This window comes from Desmodus rotundus, chromosome 8 (assembly GCF_022682495.2).
Source record: "Desmodus rotundus isolate HL8 chromosome 8, HLdesRot8A.1, whole genome shotgun sequence".
Classification (NCBI taxonomy): domain Eukaryota; kingdom Metazoa; phylum Chordata; class Mammalia; order Chiroptera; family Phyllostomidae; genus Desmodus; species Desmodus rotundus.
Window position 1 is genome coordinate 121,383,739 of NC_071394.1, and position 18,587 is coordinate 121,402,325.

The 18,587-nt window shown below is 37.1% G+C and overlaps 1 protein-coding gene across 50 annotated transcripts in view; it reads right to left on the minus strand.

The window, feature by feature from the left end:
• The window catches only part of CLASP2 (cytoplasmic linker associated protein 2), a 146,813-nt gene that overhangs the window by 52,405 nt on the left and 75,821 nt on the right, over positions 1 to 18,587 (minus strand). For 22 of the 50 annotated variants that reach the window (XM_053929965.2, XM_053929954.2, XM_053929949.2 and 19 more), the window contains 5 exons: positions 18,459 to 18,514; positions 16,991 to 17,167; positions 8,304 to 8,327; positions 6,571 to 6,588; positions 4,410 to 4,511 (listed from right to left, as the gene is read on the minus strand). In XM_053929965.2, coding sequence (XP_053785940.1) covers positions 4,410 to 4,511; positions 6,571 to 6,588; positions 8,304 to 8,327; positions 16,991 to 17,167; positions 18,459 to 18,514 — 377 coding nt within the window. Of the gene's footprint in view, positions 1 to 4,229; positions 4,257 to 4,409; positions 4,512 to 6,570; positions 6,589 to 8,303; positions 8,328 to 16,990; positions 17,168 to 18,458; positions 18,515 to 18,587 lie in introns of all 50 variants that reach the window. The other 28 variants (XM_053929960.2, XM_053929957.2, XM_053929943.2 and 25 more) reach the window with 4 other exon arrangements.

Here is an 18,587-nt window from a genome sequence, read left to right on the forward strand (position 1 = left end):
GGTATTCAGTTAAAACTAATATAAGTTTGGGGAGTGGAGGTCTTGGTAGGAGACTAGAGAATTCCTTGAAGTTTGGGTCTATTCAGCAGACAGGAAACATGCAGTATAAGAGAGTAACTACTCTACCTATTCTGGATTTACTGAATTTATCAAAATAATATAAGCTCACTACCGACAGTGTAATAACTGCCTATGACTCATTTGAAGTTATACACTTAGAAGAAAATATCAAGGCTCTCTCCCCAGCAAGAACTACCAAGGCTAATTATTTCTTTTAAGGAAACCACAGAGTTGGTGAAAAAGAGCATGATGTACCTAGGAAACAGCATGCTACTAGAAAACACTCTAATCTACAGAACTTAAAAATGGATGCCTAATTTCTCTTGTGCTGCCTAAAATTTTCAAACTACCATTTTATATTTTTTATGAGATATTTTCAAGGCATTACTAAAGTCCCTTTGCTTCTGAATGTTTACACCTATAAGATCAACTTGGGTAATTTTTAAAATCCAGGGTTTTGGTTAACAAAAGAGGCCAAGGAAAACTCATAATTGGTAATATGGCTGCAATATGATGCACTATTGTATGGTACGAATTTCTGCTGAATAGAACCCATTCTTGATAATGGAGGGTGATCAAACAACAGATGCACACAGAGAGTCTACAGATTCTTACCACCAATGGTATTAGCAGATTGTGATCCTGACAAGTGTAAAGGCAGAATTAGGGTAAGGGTTATCATCCGTGTAGAGGGGAGGAGCAGATTTAAAATGGATGGCAGATGGAAATAAGAAAGCTTTAGTCAGTTCTTAGAAAATAAAAAACCCTAAAGCAAAAAGAAAAAAAGAACTAAAAAAAAATCTCAAAACCATAGATGTCTGTAATAAAAGCAATACATTCAGTAGTTTTTACAATTGGTAAACGAAAATCAGATACTCATGTACAAAGCAGATGAAATGAAGTTACAAAAATAAATGCAAATTCTTCAGCTTTTCTTCTGACAGCCTAAAATCTAAGTAATTAAATGTTTAAGTTTTCATTATTTAAACATTTAATTTTAAACTACAGGTAAGGAAGAACTGTAACATCTTATAGCTGAAGAAAAGTTACATGAAAAAGCTACACATTTTATCTTTCTTAAGACACACAGGAAAAAACAAATGGCAGAGGGTGGGTGGGGGCGGGAAGACAAAGTTTCTGACAGGCTGTACAATCATTTGTACACAACCAGTCACTACCAACACCGACAGCAAAAAGACACAGTCCTTACATAAATATAAATCTGGAAGTCTCTCCACTTAGTCTATTTTTATTTATTTCGGTTAACCATCAAGAACACACCTGGTTTGATCCAAGAGGTTTTTTTTCCCTGAATGGTGACAAAAAAATATGGAACGACCATGCAAACCCTAATGAATTACTCAACAGCAAAGTGAAGATGGATATCACAACAATAATTCTGTAAATACATTATAAAGAAACTTGCATCAAATTCTATGGGGCCATAATATCTTTTTTTAAGAAAATTTGGAATGGAACATATAAATCATTCAAATAAATAAGCAAACAAAAACCTCTCCAACATGACTTAAAACCTAACTATAGTGAAGATGCCTTCCATTATTAAAACTCTACTTAGGTCTAAAAGCCTATCATTACATTCTCACTCTTTAGGAAAGGTTTTGAAGTACTGCAGATTGGGTTTTGAAGTAAAAAAATCACATGTAAAAAAAAAAATTATGCTATATTCTACTGAAGTGACCAGGAGTTATAATATACCTAAAAGAGAGGTCCTTTAAGTAATAAATTAGAAAACAATACACAAGAATCTTTGACACGAGTTGTCTTTAAGTTTTCTAACTTCGCCATTATTTATTTCTTTGTTTTTTGAAGGCCAGAGAATAACGCTGCATAGAACTACCTAACAGGAGTATAAAATTCAGTTGACGTTAGGTTATGAATATCAAAAGGAACAATTTAATCACTTTAAATATATAGCGCTTATTCTGGGCCCAGGCACTGCCTTAAGTGTATGAAATATACTCCATCATTTAATCCTATGACAATCCTATGAGATTATCCTCCTCATGTTATAGATGAGTATACAAAAATACAACTTTAAAACATCTGGAAGAGCCATGATTCAAATCTGGGCAGTATGGCTCTAGGGCCTGTAGTTTAAATCAATGATTCTCGAACTCTTTTTGTAAGACAAATCACTTGGTGACCTTGTTTTAGACCGACTTCAGTAGATCTGTGGTGGTATGAGGCTGTGCATTCCTAACTAGTCCCTGGGTAATGCTGACGCTGGTCTGGGCAGATAATTAGAGTAGCAAGGCTTTAAACTACTATGCTATACTGCTAAAGATTAAGTTACTTAAAAACAATTGTTCTTTTTTTAAAAAAGATTTTATTATTTATTTTTAGAGATAGGGGAAGGGAGGAAGAAAGGGAGAGAAACATCAATGTGTGGTTGCCTCTCATGCACCCCACACTGGGTACTTGGTTCGCAACCAGGCATACACCCCGACTGGGAATCGAACCAGCGACCCTTTGGTTCATAGGCCAACACTCAATCCACTGAGCCACACCAGCCAAGGCTAAACATAATTATTCTAAAAAATACACAAGATCAGGGAAGAATGTGATATGATCTATTCCAAATTTGGTTGGGAATAGAGCCCTTACCCAGAGGACATTTGCCATTTTTTCTAGTTGTAAAATTTGTAATTTTACTAAGCATTTCTGCTTATTTTTAGGACTCTTGCTGAATGCTCCCACTGTTACTCTGCCTGGACTTTTTGGCTTTGGGAAGAGAATATGCTAGGGAGGACCTGTATAATCACCAGCCTGGCCTTCTCCAAGCCCGGCTGTCTTCTGATTCCAGGATTCCAAAATCAGGTTTAAAAAGAGTCCAAGAGGGCTTCTATATCCTAATTAATCATCTGAACAACAGTGGAAGATGGCTAAGTCTATTTCTCTCAAAAATTGCCAGTATGTATGAGGGGTACCCAGAAGAAAAGAATTTATTTATAAAAAATTGTGTATTTATTCTCACATTTAAACTTCAGTCATCTTCAAAGTACTCTCCATTTGATGCAATACACCTATCGAGATGGTTTTTCCACTGCTCAAAACAGTTTTTGAACTGTTGATTTTGATGCCTTTAAGTGCTTCTGCCGTTCTTTGTTTCACCCCTTCCATTGGCAAAATATTTCCCTTTGAGGATTTTCATCCGGGGAAACAACAAAAAAAGTCACTCGTGGAGAGTTCGAGTGCATAGGGAGGGAGAGGTAGAGGGGTCCTGCCGTTTTTGGTAAAAAATTGCTGACCAGTCAGCATGGTGTGGGCAGGTGTGCCTGTAAATCACCCATTGTGAAATGGGCAAATGCACTGAAAGTCTTAAAAAATTTTTCAGTGATGCCAAATACAGTCTCTCACATCAACGCCAGCTGATGCACTGAAACAGATGGGTTCCTAGAACACTCACCTAGCAGGGGAAGCCTGTGCTACAAGGGGCCCACCCTCCAGAAGATAATTCCATTTTGCGGGGGGTTCCCACTCATATAATAACCCCAGAATGACTTTCCTAGAAAAAAATTTCTATTTTTAGAGATAAGCTAATTAATATCTTTTGATAAAAAAGGAATGGGAACAAACTCTTTTAAATTAATAACACCATAAGTGTATTCTGGAATATATAGAAATGAATCATTCATTTTACCTAGGCCTCAAAATTGTGCTTTTTAATAATTGGGCTTATGGAGAAACTCGGCTTCCAATGAAAGAAGGAATATAACAGAACTGATAATTTTAATTAGTTTCCTCACTATGAATCATATATAGCAGCCAAAAATGCTAACTGTAATCTGATTCTGGAGACAGTATGAAGATACCAAGGTGTACAGAAGATGTATCTGTCCTTGAATAGTATTAGCTAGATGAAACCAGATTAGATGTTAATATATGGCAATTATTTTGCCTCTAAAAAGCACAATTTTCCACATTTGCAAGTTTCTGAGTATACTGTCAAAACCTTAATGCTAAGAGATTTGTGCTATTTAAAATACCTCCATGCAAAAGTTTATAGAGCAGATGAAGTTTTTCTTTCTAAGTGGCAGTTATCAATGATGCAGCCCTAATAACACACCAAAGACAAGACAACACCCACTCAAAAAAATTCCAAAACATGCACAACAACTGACCCAAAACATTGAAAAAAAAAATACCTTCATTTTTGTCAGGTGATGATGAACCTAAAGTATAGAACAAGAACTCAGTATGTGGCTTGTCTTTTTGAAATCAGCTTTGTCTTCATCCACTGGTCAATCTCCTAATACAGTAATATATAAGTAACACACTTATCCTAACACACTACGAACACAGGAGAGCTGATAGGCAATACGTACGCTGTGACTGAGACACCATTTTGGTTCGACTTCTTCCTCTAGAATCTGTCTTGGCATTTGGCATGCCAGCAAGTGGTGCTGAAAGCTTTGCTCTCACCCGACCTAAAGAATGAAATTTGATACATGAATAAAGACATTTTTCTATAATAGTATTTAGTAATGAGGGGGAAAAAATCTCACTACAATTTTCTAATCGGGTGTGCTTTTCAAGTATTGCTAAAGTCTGTAATAATACAGTCATCACTTCACAGATTATACTCTCTTAAAAATTTAAAAATACATACTCCTTTTATATGTCACACCATAAGCTAACTTTCCATCAAGGATAAGAGTAAAGTCAAACTAAAAGATTTCCAGTCTTTTTTGATTCGTTTGGAAGAGTTATAATTAAGATTTAAACCACAGGCATTTCACTTGTTCTTAATTGACAGTTCCAATTCTAAATTTTAGCACCCATGAAATTTATTTTCAAATCCAGTGAATAGTTTTAAATACAAGCCTAATCTTTAGGAACAACCACCCAAACAATCCTTTTGACTAAAACTGTATGTCTTCTAAAGGGATTTGTAAGAATGTTTTTTACACGGTAAAATATTTAAGCTTTTAGTCCTGTACTGAACTGCCAATGACTACACATGTATCTGGACATTTACCATTTTCTTCACCCGACCAACAATTTAATTTATAAAATGATTTGAGAAGTAACTGTCACACAAAAGTTGGCACATTTCTCACTACGTTTCCTTCTCTACCTCCCAGCTGCACTCCATTCTCCTCTACCACGGACACGTCCCCCTCCACAAAATCGAGCCCCACACATCTATTTCTAGAGCTCTTGAACCAAAGGAGATAATGCTTATCACAGTCCTTAAGTAAACTGTCATCAGCAAAAAACAAAAATATATCACTAACAGGTACTTTGGTGTTCTTAAGCAACAGTCTCAACCACTATCAACTCAGAACCAATACCAAATAATCATAAAGAAGGGCTAAGGTACAATTTGTAGGACAATCACAATATACTGCATAGCCTGATATGGCTGCATCAGTCAGAAAAAAAGTGTCCTGAATAGTAAGGAGAAACTACAAAATTAATATAAGAGCATAAGAACTGAGAATAACACAAAAGCAAAACCAGAAGCACTCTATCAACTTCAAGGTTCCATAAGAAACCCACAGTTCAGGCCTTTCTCCCTTTTAGAGTCTGTTTAGAGTGGGATACAATGTTCTCCTGACTGAGAAATACAACAGAAAGGTCAACTTATTTTTGAAATGGAGAATTTACCCAATATAAGAAAGAAATGAAGTATTTTGATACTACCATTCTAAATTACAATGACAGTGCCAGAGACAATTTTTATAGAGAATTACAACTAAAAACATAAAATATGAAAAGATTTACAATATATCAGAGTAAATATGAGACAAAAACAAGGCAAGTTAAATCTATTTGGTTTTGTATCACAAGAAGGTGTTACATCCACTTCAGACTTAGGAAAAAGAAAATGTGTATTCATCCAGTCAGAGGTTTAATAAGACAGCCTTCAGTTAGGAAAAATATATAAATTGAATTTTTCCCTCTCTATAAATTCAAGCAATAAATAATTTTTAAGTAAACTGCCTCAGTAAAATGAAATATGGTATCAAGAAAGTTGTTTTGTACTTTCAAATTCAAATCATATATGCAATTCTGCAGTAAATAATTAACAAAGATACATTTAAAAGCTGACTAATGCATTTAAAAGCTGATGATGTTTAACTCCAGTAAGGCAATGGCGCATGCTTCCCCAAAGTATAAATGAATTGGCATACATTAAAAAACATAAACACAAAAGAAAAGCATTAATGTCACTATGGAAGCCAAACGGAACTGTGTGCTAACTTTATACTAGATGTTATTAAACATGTTAAGCAAGTATGTTTTTCTAGCATGAGATGATCCAAGATACAAGGCAAAACTCCGGGATGAAGAATTAAAAAAAAAAAAACTCCACATACATAACTAACACGACCAAACATAAAATGAAGAAGCTACCACGGCTGGCAAATTACATAGATTTATAAAGAAATTAGCCTATTTTAGTTTTCAATATTTAATTCCTACTAATAAAAATATTAATGTAGAGGCATTTGTGTTACTAGCAAAATGTATTGTTCTTACCATCTTCAGATGCTGTTCCTAAATAAGAGAAATAAAACAATAACATTTCAACAAATTCTGCCAATGCTAATGTTAAGACCTACTTTGTGACTCCCACCCAAAACTAAAAAGAAAGCAAAATTAAGACCTCCTAGTCTAAGAGCCTGAAACTAAGGTTCATTTTGAGGGGGGAAAAATTGAGGTAACCTAATGACTCACAGCACAAAAAAGGTTAAAACTGGACAACTGAAAATGGCAAAATTCCATTACATAAACTTTGTTCTGCTGTATTTCATACTCAAATTTGAAGTGAAGAAAATTAGAAAAATTACTCACTCAAGAAAGATGAAACTGTCATTACTTCTCTTTGAAATGAAGATTTTTATAGATCTTTCCAAAATAAGAATACTTTCTGTGCATTTTCAAAGTTAGTCCATAAAAGAACTAGAAAAGCTAATTGACAAACACGGGAATCAAATCCACGACCTAGGCCTCATTAACCCAGTATTGTCATCGAAGCATTATAAAGACCTATCAATCCATCAGCTGTTTACTCAACATTTATGTGTACTCCCTAAGATGTCAATGAAAATGGGCAAAAATGACCAAGTACTGTAACTCTCTGCTACCAAAGGGCAATAACAGATATGTCTCTCTGTGTGTATATATATTTTGAAATACAGGATTTAGCATCAGTGAGAGTAACACATCACATAGAAAGTGGTTCTTCAAATAGGCTGATGTTTCTGACCCAAACAAGAAAATATTTTGATCTGAAAGTGAGAATAATTTGTTTTTAAAGGATTCAGAATCTCAGTGTTAGAAGTCATATCAAAGGGTCTGGTGAGCTTTCATTTCATTCAATGATTTTTAAAATGTATGAAACACATTAGACATCAGAGAAGCACAAGGGCTAATATGAGTAACACTTACGTACCCAGCCCATGATTACATGTTCCATTTCATGAGAATGGACAATACATCAATTTCAGTGTTTATGTCAAAACTGACAGAAAAACATACTCTTCTCCATTTCTCCTAGATCTCATACTGTGACTTACAGATTCAGTATCTTCTTACAAGTTCTTTAATAAAGCTCAAATTCCTAGTTAACATTAAGGCACCTAATGAAGTGAAGGGAAAGTGGGGACAATATGCTGTCTTGTATCAGACAAAAATATACCATGTGGATAAAAAAATACTATATTAAGTCAAGTAACTACAGATAAACTATAATAATTTGAACAATGAATCAAAAAGACAAAGCTTAAAGTTAAGTTTTGATTAAATGTTAAGTTTAAAAGTCACTCTTAAAAAGACTGCACCTATAACTTGCATTTCATATTCATAAATAACCATATGAATCTGAAAAACATGTCATTTGTCTCTTTATCAGAGTTAGTAAATGAAAGTTGAGTCAAATGACTTATGAGATTCCTTTCTATTCTTCTGAATCTAATATTTCAGAGAAAGGCTCAAGAAATCAAGATTATTTCTAAGAGTTCAGATAAAAAAAAATTAAGATAATTTATTTAACTTACAACAAATAGTAATCTAGTGTTTGAGTAGACTGGTAAACCCCAAAATGGATATGCCTAAACTAAAATAAAATCAGAACATTATGTTGTCATTTTCATATTAAGACTGCTGCTAAGTAAGTAGTCTATTTTCAGAAATTAAGAAAATAAACAAAGACATTAAATAGAATCCAAGAGGCATAAAAATCTTTAGTAATAGAATTAGGAAGTTCTTACCATCCATCTTGTCAGAAGTATCCTCTTTGATGAAAAAGCAAGTAAAGAACAGAGGTAAACTTAGTATATTAGAAAAAACGATTTTATAAAACACAGAAAACGTTATTTTTAAGTAGACAGAATTCATAGCATAGACATATATACACATACGAAGCTTGTTTCCAACTAAAACACATTAGACAAGATGAGGTTCCTACATAGGATAGAAACAGTAACACCACCACCACCAAGAGTGAGGCTGATTTTCACTAGCCTAGAGAGAGAGGTCGGCGAAGCCCGAGTCCTGATCTTGGACCCCTGCCAGCACCAGGCAAACCCCCTGCCTTAGTCTGCTGAGTTTCTCCTATTCAGAGCCACAAATTGCCTTTCTTCTTTTCCTCTGTAGCCTACAGGATACCCCAAAATTCTACTCTTTAGCTCTCTTGTCATTATTCTGTCTAGTGCTTTGCTGCTTCCCCACCCCGTTCTTTCTTAGAACTCTCATTCCCTATAAAACATGGGTGTCAAACTCATTTTCACCGGGGCCCACATCAGCCTCACGGTTGCCTTCAAAGGGCCGAATATAATTTCAACTCCTTAACAGTTAAGGAGTAGTTACATTTATACAATCCTAAAATTATTTCAGCCTTTTGAAGGCAACTGCAAGGCTGATGCAGCCCCCAGTGAAAATGAGTTTGACACCCACACTATAAAACCTTAAGTCTGGATAAATCTACTCAATTTTTCTACGCCACTACTTGAAGTCCCCAAGAGAGAAAATTACAAAACCATGAAATTGTGCAGGCTGGCATTACCAAAAACTGGGATAATTATCAGGCTTCATCTTTAGTGCCTATGTAGGAAAGTATTAACATACTAGGTCTGAGTTGATCTTAAGGACCTACTTATCAGGCTGGCCCTTGGCTGGCCTTGGGAACTTAGTTTTGGATACTTCCTATGTCCACGATAAGGTTATTTTGTGTGGGAGGTAAGGGGTGGGGGAACAGGTACTGACCTCTGCCATACCAGCTTGCCTACACTGTTTTTGCAAACAATGTGATTTACAGGGAACACTCTAGTAATTGAGGCTGGCTCTGTGGCAAAGTGCTTACATAACTAACCCTCCTCCACCCTCACACAGGACTGAGTCTTAAGTGAACCTTCCTGGGCAGAAACACTGTGCTTCTGTTCCTGCCTTTCACTGCTGTAGGAAGGAGTGCATTCTGTGCAGCCAGCCCCTGCATTCTCTCTGCTTGGAGGGAGAGCTCTGAAAGGCTGAGCTTAGACTCCTTCTGACTCCCTGATGAGTTTTTCCCCTTGTTGATCCTGCTACATGCCCTTTTGCTATAATAAACCTCAGCCATGAATGCAACTGTCTCTGAGAATCCTGTGAATCCCTTCTATCAAGTGCTCAAATATGTGGGTGGTTGTAGGAAGTCTAGAAGAATGCCCCACCTCTTGTGCCCAATCAATGGCTATTCCAAACCTCAAGCTACTTCTAGGACACCATGCTTTTTCTTAGCACATGATCGTGACTCTTTCAACCAGGAAGCCACAACCACCTCCCTGATGACATTTTTCTTAATGCCCACGTCCCAAATATATCTGAATCTACCTCCTTCATTTCCTTCCCTTCTACCTCAGTGACACTGGTGACCCTTCCACATCCATGGCAAACTCCCCAGCTATGCTCTGTACTCCTATTCCTCATGCCTTTGATGGAACTCGGGTCATAGATTATCTCCTCTCATCCTTGCATTTTTAACTTTGTCTCTCTACTGACTCTGTCACCTTGGTATATACAAAGATATTTAACTCCTCCAATCTAAAAAACCAAAAGGCCATTAACCTTTAACTACAGAAAATTCCTACAATGTTCTTTCAGCTCTTTTCTTGACCAAAAAGCACAGCAAATATTTATACAGATTCTTCTCCAACTTCTTCCACAATTAACTGAAATCTGAATTCTGTCTATATGACACCAATAGAACCACTTATTTTCTTTTCCATTTAAGCAATTCCACAAACCCACTTGTTGAGATCAAATATTCATAAAGATACATATAGGAAGTCTGTCCAGAAGGTATCCATTCATGTAATATGAAAAATAGAGACATTTATTGAAGAAGACACAAGATAAAAAGAAACACTATAATACATAGGACAATGATGCCTCAGTCTCCTTCAATGTAGGCACCTTGTGACCTCACACCGTCCTGCCAATCACTATCAGCAGCCCTGTTTCATTTTCCTGAATTTCATCAATGGTCTGAAATCTCTTCTCTTTCAAAGGTGATTTCACTTTGGGAAAAGCCAAAAGTCGCAGGGTGCCAAATCTGGACTGTAGGGGGTGCTGAGTCACCTGGGTGATTTGATGTTTTACCAAAAAACTGTGCATGAGATGTGATGCATAAACAGGTGTGTTGTCGTGATGAAGCTGCCAATCCCCAGTTGCCCACAGCTACAGCCTTCTGAATCATTCAAATAGTTTCCATGGAAGAATGTTCAAGCTTAACACAAAATTTGATGTGGATCTGTTGCTCCACTCGCTCAGTCATTTTGAATTCAACATCCACACAGTACGCATACTCACTCAACAGTGTCTACCACCCCCACTGACTAGTGCAGTTGTCATTGTTCATGCATGAGCATTCCAGTACTCTCTCCTTGGCTGCCAGGTTACATTGATGTCCCGTAAATTGTTCTCGTTATAGTAACAATGGCTGGACATTTTTCCAATAGGCTTTGCATATGCCTAGGTTTCCTTGACGCAAATTCCCATATCCCATAACACCAAGCCTCCTCTTCAGGATAAAGTTTTAAAGGATAAACTTCAAAACATTCATGATATTCCTTTTCCCAAAGGATATGGTACTTTAGTGGAAGAAAAAACCCAGTGGCAACTGCTTTAAGGAATGTACTGAGTTACATACTGAAAGATTACAGTAAGAACAATTCTCTAATGACTTCTAAATCTAATATCAAGCATAGATCTCTGAACTCCTATACCATTATATCTCAATACAACTAATGTGTATATGTGTGTATGCATGCATGTGTGTGTATGTGTATATCTCACTGTACCACCATGCCTCCTGAACACCTCCAGTTTATGTCTCACAAGGACTTGAAACTCAAATGCATAAAACTCAATAGGACTAAGAGACTCTTTGAATATAGAAGCACGTATCTCTAGATCTTGGGTGCCTACCAGGACGCCTGGGAAAAACTAAGGGCTCATTAAAGTGTTTCCTGAAAAACAATGGATAACTCCTTCTGAGCCATAAATGTTCAGCATAATAGGCATGGCTCAAAGTAGGAGAAGACAGAAAGTGCACACCAGTCACCTGTATACAAGAAAGCTAAGATGGAAAGAAATAGAGGAGGGAGGGGAAAGAAAGGAAGGAAGAAGGGTGAAGGAAGGAGGAAAGGAAAGAAGAAAGAGAAAGTCAGAGAGAGAGAAAAACAGAAAAAGGGAAAGAATGAGAGAATCCACTACCTAAGTCCTGGAAGGAGCCACAGGAAAGTAGCTTTACTGCCCCTGACTATGAACCTGGGCCAGATGAAGAAAAGAAGATAGAGGGACACTGTTCCCTTCTGTAATGAAACAAACATGCAATTCAAACCTTAAAGAACCAAAACAAACAAATTAAGTCAATCTCATGGCATTATTATAGGTTTTCATATGGGAAAAAAATGGTTGCAAATTGGCTTTCTAGTTCACATTAAAACTTTCAAATACAATTATTTCGTGGTAAATGTATTTTAGCTTTAAGGCTCAGGATGTTTTTTAAATTTATTTTCCAGTTTTCCCTATTTAAAAAATTAAGATATAATTCATGTACCATAAAATTCACACTTTTATAGCATATAATTCAGTGTTTTTAATATATTCACAGGGTTGTACAACCCTCATTACCATCTAATTCCAGAACATTTTCATCACTCCAAAAAGGAATCATGTACCTATTAGGAGTCACTCCCTATTCCCTTGACTCCCAGCCCCTGACAACAACTAATTTACTTTCTGTTTCTGTGGATCCACCTAGTCTAGGCATTTCATAGAAATGGAATCACACACTATATGGCTGTGTGTATTTGACTGCGTAATAAGTCTCAAAGCCTACCCATCGTGTAAGCATGCAGTAACAGTTATCACTTTTATGTGCAGCAGTCCTGTTAACTGCAGTTTCACTTCCCATGGTTTCGGTTACCTGTGGGCAACAGCAGTCTGAAATATTAAATGGAAAAGTCCAGAAATACACAATTTGTAAGTTTTTAATTGTGTGCTGTTCTGCTCCATCCTGGCCAGGATGGACAGTGTATCCACACTGTATGTGCTACCTGTTAGCAGCGTCTTGGATCTCAGATCTACTGTCTCAGTATCACAGTACTTGTGTTCAAGTAACCCTCATTTTACTCAATAATGGCCCCAAAGCACAAGAGTCCCGCTGCTGGCCATTTGGATATGTCAGAGAGAAGCAAAAAGTGATTCCTTAGGGTTTGGTATAATCCATGGTTTCAGGCATCCACTGGGGGTTTTGGAACATATCCTCTGTGGACAAGGAATGAATATTGTAATATATTCCTTTTTATGGCTAAGTAACATTCCATTCCGTTGTATGGACATACCTATTTCAACATTCATCAGTTAATGGACATTTGAGTTGTGCTCACTTTTGGACTATTTTGAATAATGTTCCCATGAGCATTAATGTACACCTTTTTCTGAGAACCTATGTTTCGTATGTCTTGGGTATAGAGCTAGGAGTAGAACTGCTGGGTCACATTATAACTCTATGTGTTAACTCTTTGAGAAACTGCCACACTGTTTCTGTAGTGGCCCCACCATTTATGTTCCCACCAGCACTGCATGAGGGTTCTAATTTCTCCATATCCTTGCCAGCATTAGTCATTATCCATCTTTTGGATAAGAGCTATCTTAGTGGATATAAAGTGGTATCTCTCTGTGTTTTTGGTTTGCACTTCCCTAATGACTCATGATGCTGAGCATCTGCATGTGCTTACTGGCAATTTGTACAGTCTTTAGAGAAATGTCTACTCAAATCCTTTGCCTGTTTTTACACTGAACTGTCTTTTTGTTACAGAGTTGTAGGAGTTCTTTATGTATTTGGGATACAAGTCCCAGATCAGATGTGATTTGCAAATGTTTTCTCTCATTCTGGGTGCTGTCTTTTCACTTTCTTGATGGTGCCCTTTCAAGCATAAATGTTTGTAATTTTGGTGAAGTACAATTTACCTTTTCCTTGGATGCTTGTATGTTTAGCACAGTATCTAAGAAAACACTGCCTAATCCAAAGACACAGAGTTACACCTTTTTCTTTTCTTTTTTTTTAGCTCTTACAATTGGAGCTTTGTTCCATTTCCAGTTAACTTTTTGGATATGGTGTGAGGTAGGGTTCCAAATTAATTCCCTGGCATGTGGCTATCCAGTTTTCTGGCACCACTTGTTGAAAAAACAATTCTTTCCCCACTGAATGATCTTGGCACCTTGGTTGAAAATCAATGAACTAAAAATACATGGGTTTCTATCTGGACTCTCAATTCTATTACATTGGTCTATGTCAGTACCACACAAACTTGGCCACTGCAGCTCGGAAGTAAGTTTTGAAATTAGGAAGTGTGAATCTACTACTTCATTCTTTTTCAAGATTGTTTCATCTGTTCTGAATCCCCTGCATTTTCATATGGATTTTGGGTCCAGCTTATCAATTTCTATAAAAATATAGCTGAATTTTTGGCAGGAACTGCACTGAATATCTAGGTCAACTTGCCATCTTACCAGTATGATGTCTTTAAGAAACTCGGAGTCTTTCCACTTATTTAGATCTTCTTTAATTTCTTTTAACAAGATGTATGAAGTGTGATATAAAATATATATGTATACATGTTTGTATATATGTACATATACACTCAAAAAACAGTCTCTGGCCCCTGGCTGCTGGCACAGAGATCCTGAGACTCTTGTAATTTCACTAGGAGTATCTTTTGTCCTAATATTTGGTCTTTGGCTCTGGTACCTGACACAGAGTTCCTAAATCCCTTGGAATTTTCTGGGTTGTAGGAGTGGCTTTGGTTCTACAGAGCTGATTCCTGGTTGGCTTCTGTACAGCTTCAGCATGGAAGCTGGTCAAAGGAAAGGTGAAGCCATGATCAGAAGTTTGGAATGGTCAGGCCCACTCTCCACTGCCTGGGAAGGACAAGGGAGGGGCTGGAGACAAAGTTAATGATCTATCACGCCTATGTGATGAAGCCTCCATAAAAACCTTAAAGTACAGGTCCAGAGCATTTATGGTTTGGTGAACCTATCCACATGCCAGGAGGGTGGCACATTCCAGCTCCACAGGGACAGAAGCTCTTCCACTTGGGACACTTCTGGACCTCAACTCATGTATCTCTTTATCTGGCTGTTCATTCATATCCTTTAATATACTTTGTAATAAACCAGTAAACTAATAAGTAGCCTGCTTTCCCTGAGTCCTGAACTGCTCTAGAAATTAACTGAGGAGATTATGGGAACCTGCAATTTATAGCCAGTTGGCAGAAGCACAGGTAACAATCTGGACTTGCAATTCATGTCTGAAGGGAAAGCTGGGGTAGTCTTATGGGACTGAGCCCCTAACCTCTGAGGTCTGTGCTATCTACAGTTAGTGTCAGAATTGAATTGACTTATAGGAAACCCATCTGGTGCAGGAGACTTGCGTGTTGTGGAAAACTCTTGCATCTAGAGTCAGTAGTATTACGAGTATGAGAGTAAAGAAGAAACAGGAGTCTTAAAGAAGTCTTACTCTGCTTTTGTTATATTGATTCCTAAGTGTTTGATTCTTTTTGATGCTATTACACTTGGAATTGTTTTCTTACTTCATTATGCTCATTTGTGGAGTGTTTACTGCTACCATTTAGAAATCAACTGATTTTTGTATATTGATTTTGTGTTCTGCAACTTGCTGATCTCATTAATAAGCTCTAACAGCTTTTTGGGGGGCTATCTTAGGGTTTTCTACATATAAAATCTATATTTAAGGCCATGTAAATAAAAATAGTTTTACTTCTTTTCCAATCTGGATACCTTTTATTTCTTTTTCTTGCCTAATTGTCCTGTCTAGAAGCTCCATGATAATGTTGTTAGGGAGGACAAGAGCAGACAACCTTATCATGTTCTTGATCTTGGGAGGAAGCATCCAGCCTTTCACCATTACATGTTATGCTAGCTGTGGAGTTTTCATGGATACTCTTTATTAGGTTCAGAAAACTCTTTTATTACTAGTTTGTTGAATATTTTTATCATGAAAAGATGCCGGATCTTGTCAAATTGCCTTTTCGGCATCTACATATTTTTTGGACTATAAGATGCACTTCCGCCCCCCACCAAATTTGGGGGGGAAATGAGGGTATGTCTTAATAGTCCAAATGTAGCTTGCCTGGCTCTCTGGGAGGGAGAGGGCAGGGTGGTGGAGCGGGTTTTTTTTTCCCTATTTTCCTCCTCTAAAACCTAGGTGTGTCTTATAGTCTGAAAAATACAGTAGTGATATAATCATGTGGTTTTGTCTTTTATTCTATTATTATGTTGATTGGTTTTCATATATTGAAGCAACACTGCAATTCTAGCAAGGTGATATCTGCAATACAGGAAAATTTTAAAAAGAGAAAGAACTCAGACATGGACAACAATGTGGTGATTGTTGTGGGGAGGGGGTGGGTGGAGGTGGATGAGCGCATGGGGGGATAAATGGTAATCCCCCCATGTGGCAGGAACTTTTTCCCTTTTAGTTTTTAGTCACTTGACTATGTTTGCACACTAAAGTTTTAAATCGGAGGAACTCTTCACTCGTGTGTTTTTGGCCTTTATCAATTCCTTCTTCCACCTGATATTAGATGAATACTCAACTACCATGTTTTCATCAAGTTGCTTTATGTTTTTGTTCAACATTATAGTCATCTGGAGTAAGTTTTTATATGGTGTAAAACATGGTTCTAACTTAATTTTGTAGCAAACTGCAAGTCATGTGTCTAAACGCCATTTACTGAATAATTTATCCTTTCCTTATTGAATGGAGCTGTGCCAACGTCATCATGTACTGCCCACACTCATGCTGAAACCTCTCCCCTTCCTACTGTGTTCCAACAACCTGTCTGCCTCGTGTTCTACCAGTACCACCCGAGAGAAAGAAAAATGAGGCGCAAAACAGAGATAAACAATGTCAAACTTTAAAGTTGATGGACATAAAAAACAAACACTGCATCGCTTTAGAAAACATAAGTTTAAGCTTTGATTAAGTTTTGCAGTTTTTCCAGACCCTTAAAAGGCGTTAATTTCTTGGTAAGGGAACAGAAGTGAAAGAAAGAACAGAGAAGCCGGATACAAAGCCAATGTTCTCCCTAAAGTTCCTTAGTGACCAGTGGCTGGATACGGCAGGAGTGTGGAACTATTACAATTTTATAGGCAAATCATGGAATCAAGAATGGTTCCTTTGGTCAAGATGATTAGGAAAGTGGCAAGAGGGAAAAGTGGAAACATGGAGCTTATATACCTCAGAACGATGGCCCAGGTATAGAATCGTATTAAAACACATTAACTATCCTTAACTGGCAAGAATAAAATAGAAATAATTATGACAGCACCACCATTTTGACTTCACTGAGACCAGGGAGAAAACACTGCAGCTTCCCAGAATTAGCTCTCTTACCTAGTGATGCATAGGATCCTGGATTCAAGGCACCTGCACCTAAGCGCCCACTTCGCATGGTCTGGCCAGCAGCATGATGCGCCTTGGCACCAGCAGCAGCATTCACATCAATGTCACTTCGTGAACGCTGCAGGCTTCCTGGAAGGGAACTGGCTTTGTTGCTGCTGCCTGCTGGTACTAATGGAAACAAAGCAAAGGTAGCCTATATTATTTAAATCACTGCAAACACTGTAAAACTTACATGAACTTGAAATCACAATGAGTTAATCCATTTTGACAAATGGTCAAAATGGAGGCGGTGGCCAAATGGACACCAGAAAGTACTTCATAGTAGTTTAAAGTCAGAATACCTCAGTTTCAATCCTGTCACAACTAATTCTTCTTGAACAATTTTCCCAATATTTCTGCTTCATTTTCTTCTTCCATAAAATGGAAAACATAACTATACTTTGTAAAATTCATAGGACTGTTTCCTAAAGAGATCATACTTATGGCCCTGGCTGGTGTGGCTCAATGAGTGCCAACCTGAAAACCAAAAGGTTGCTGGTTTCATTCCTACTCAGGGCACATGCCTGGGTTGTGGGCCAGGTCCCCAGTAGGGGGCGTGTGAGAGGCAACTGACTGATGCATCTCTCACACGTCAGATGTTTCTCTTCCACTCTTTCTTCCTCCTTTTCCCTCTATCTAAAAATAAATACATAAACCTTAAAAAAAAAAGAGAGAGATGATACTTAATGACTGATCCATGAAAATGAAGCACTGGACAAGCTAAACAGATGGCAGCAGTTTACTAGCAGAAAAACGTAAGGAGGACTCGTCCAGGAGTGGGGTTATTCAGAAAATAATGCAGATGCTGCCACCCTTAGGGCAATGCAAGTTAGGCCATTAAATTTCTGATCTTTAGTTTTTCAGTTTTAAAAATGAAGTTTTACAAACTCTGAGCTGTGACCCATTAATAATAGGCAGTGAAATCAACTGAGTGGGCCATGACAAGCATTTTAAAGAAATGAAGCAATAGAAAACAGAGTGCATCCATCATTACTAAAGTAGTGTTCTGTGAAACTTTGTATTATACTATATATGCATGTGTGTTTACAACACACACTAAGTATATGTATAATATATTTATGTAATTGTATACACTATGCTGTATATATTATGTTAATATATGTGTATAGGATATTAGTATAGATACAGTGTATATGTGTGGTATTAGGTTACTATATAAAATGATTTTCTCACTGCAGGTCAGATCAAAGGTTTAAATTTTCAGAATAGTTTAAAAGCTTTAAAAGCACATCAAAAGTTTTTAAAAGCTGAACAGTTTAAAGCAGTAGTTTTTAAACGGTTTTAATGTGACCCATAATGAGAAAATAATTTTACACAGTAACTTTTACCTTATTTATGAAGTAGCTCTCACTTTATTAAGTAAAATATGTTATGACTCTTACTTAAAAAGGCAATTTACCTCTTCCAGCCACAGTTGACGGGTTTGCCGTAGACCACTTGGAAGAAAAGGGACGACTGTAAGGTAAAAGGGAATACTTTTAGTAAGAAGATGTAACTATCACTCCTCTGATTAACAGTGAAATACCAC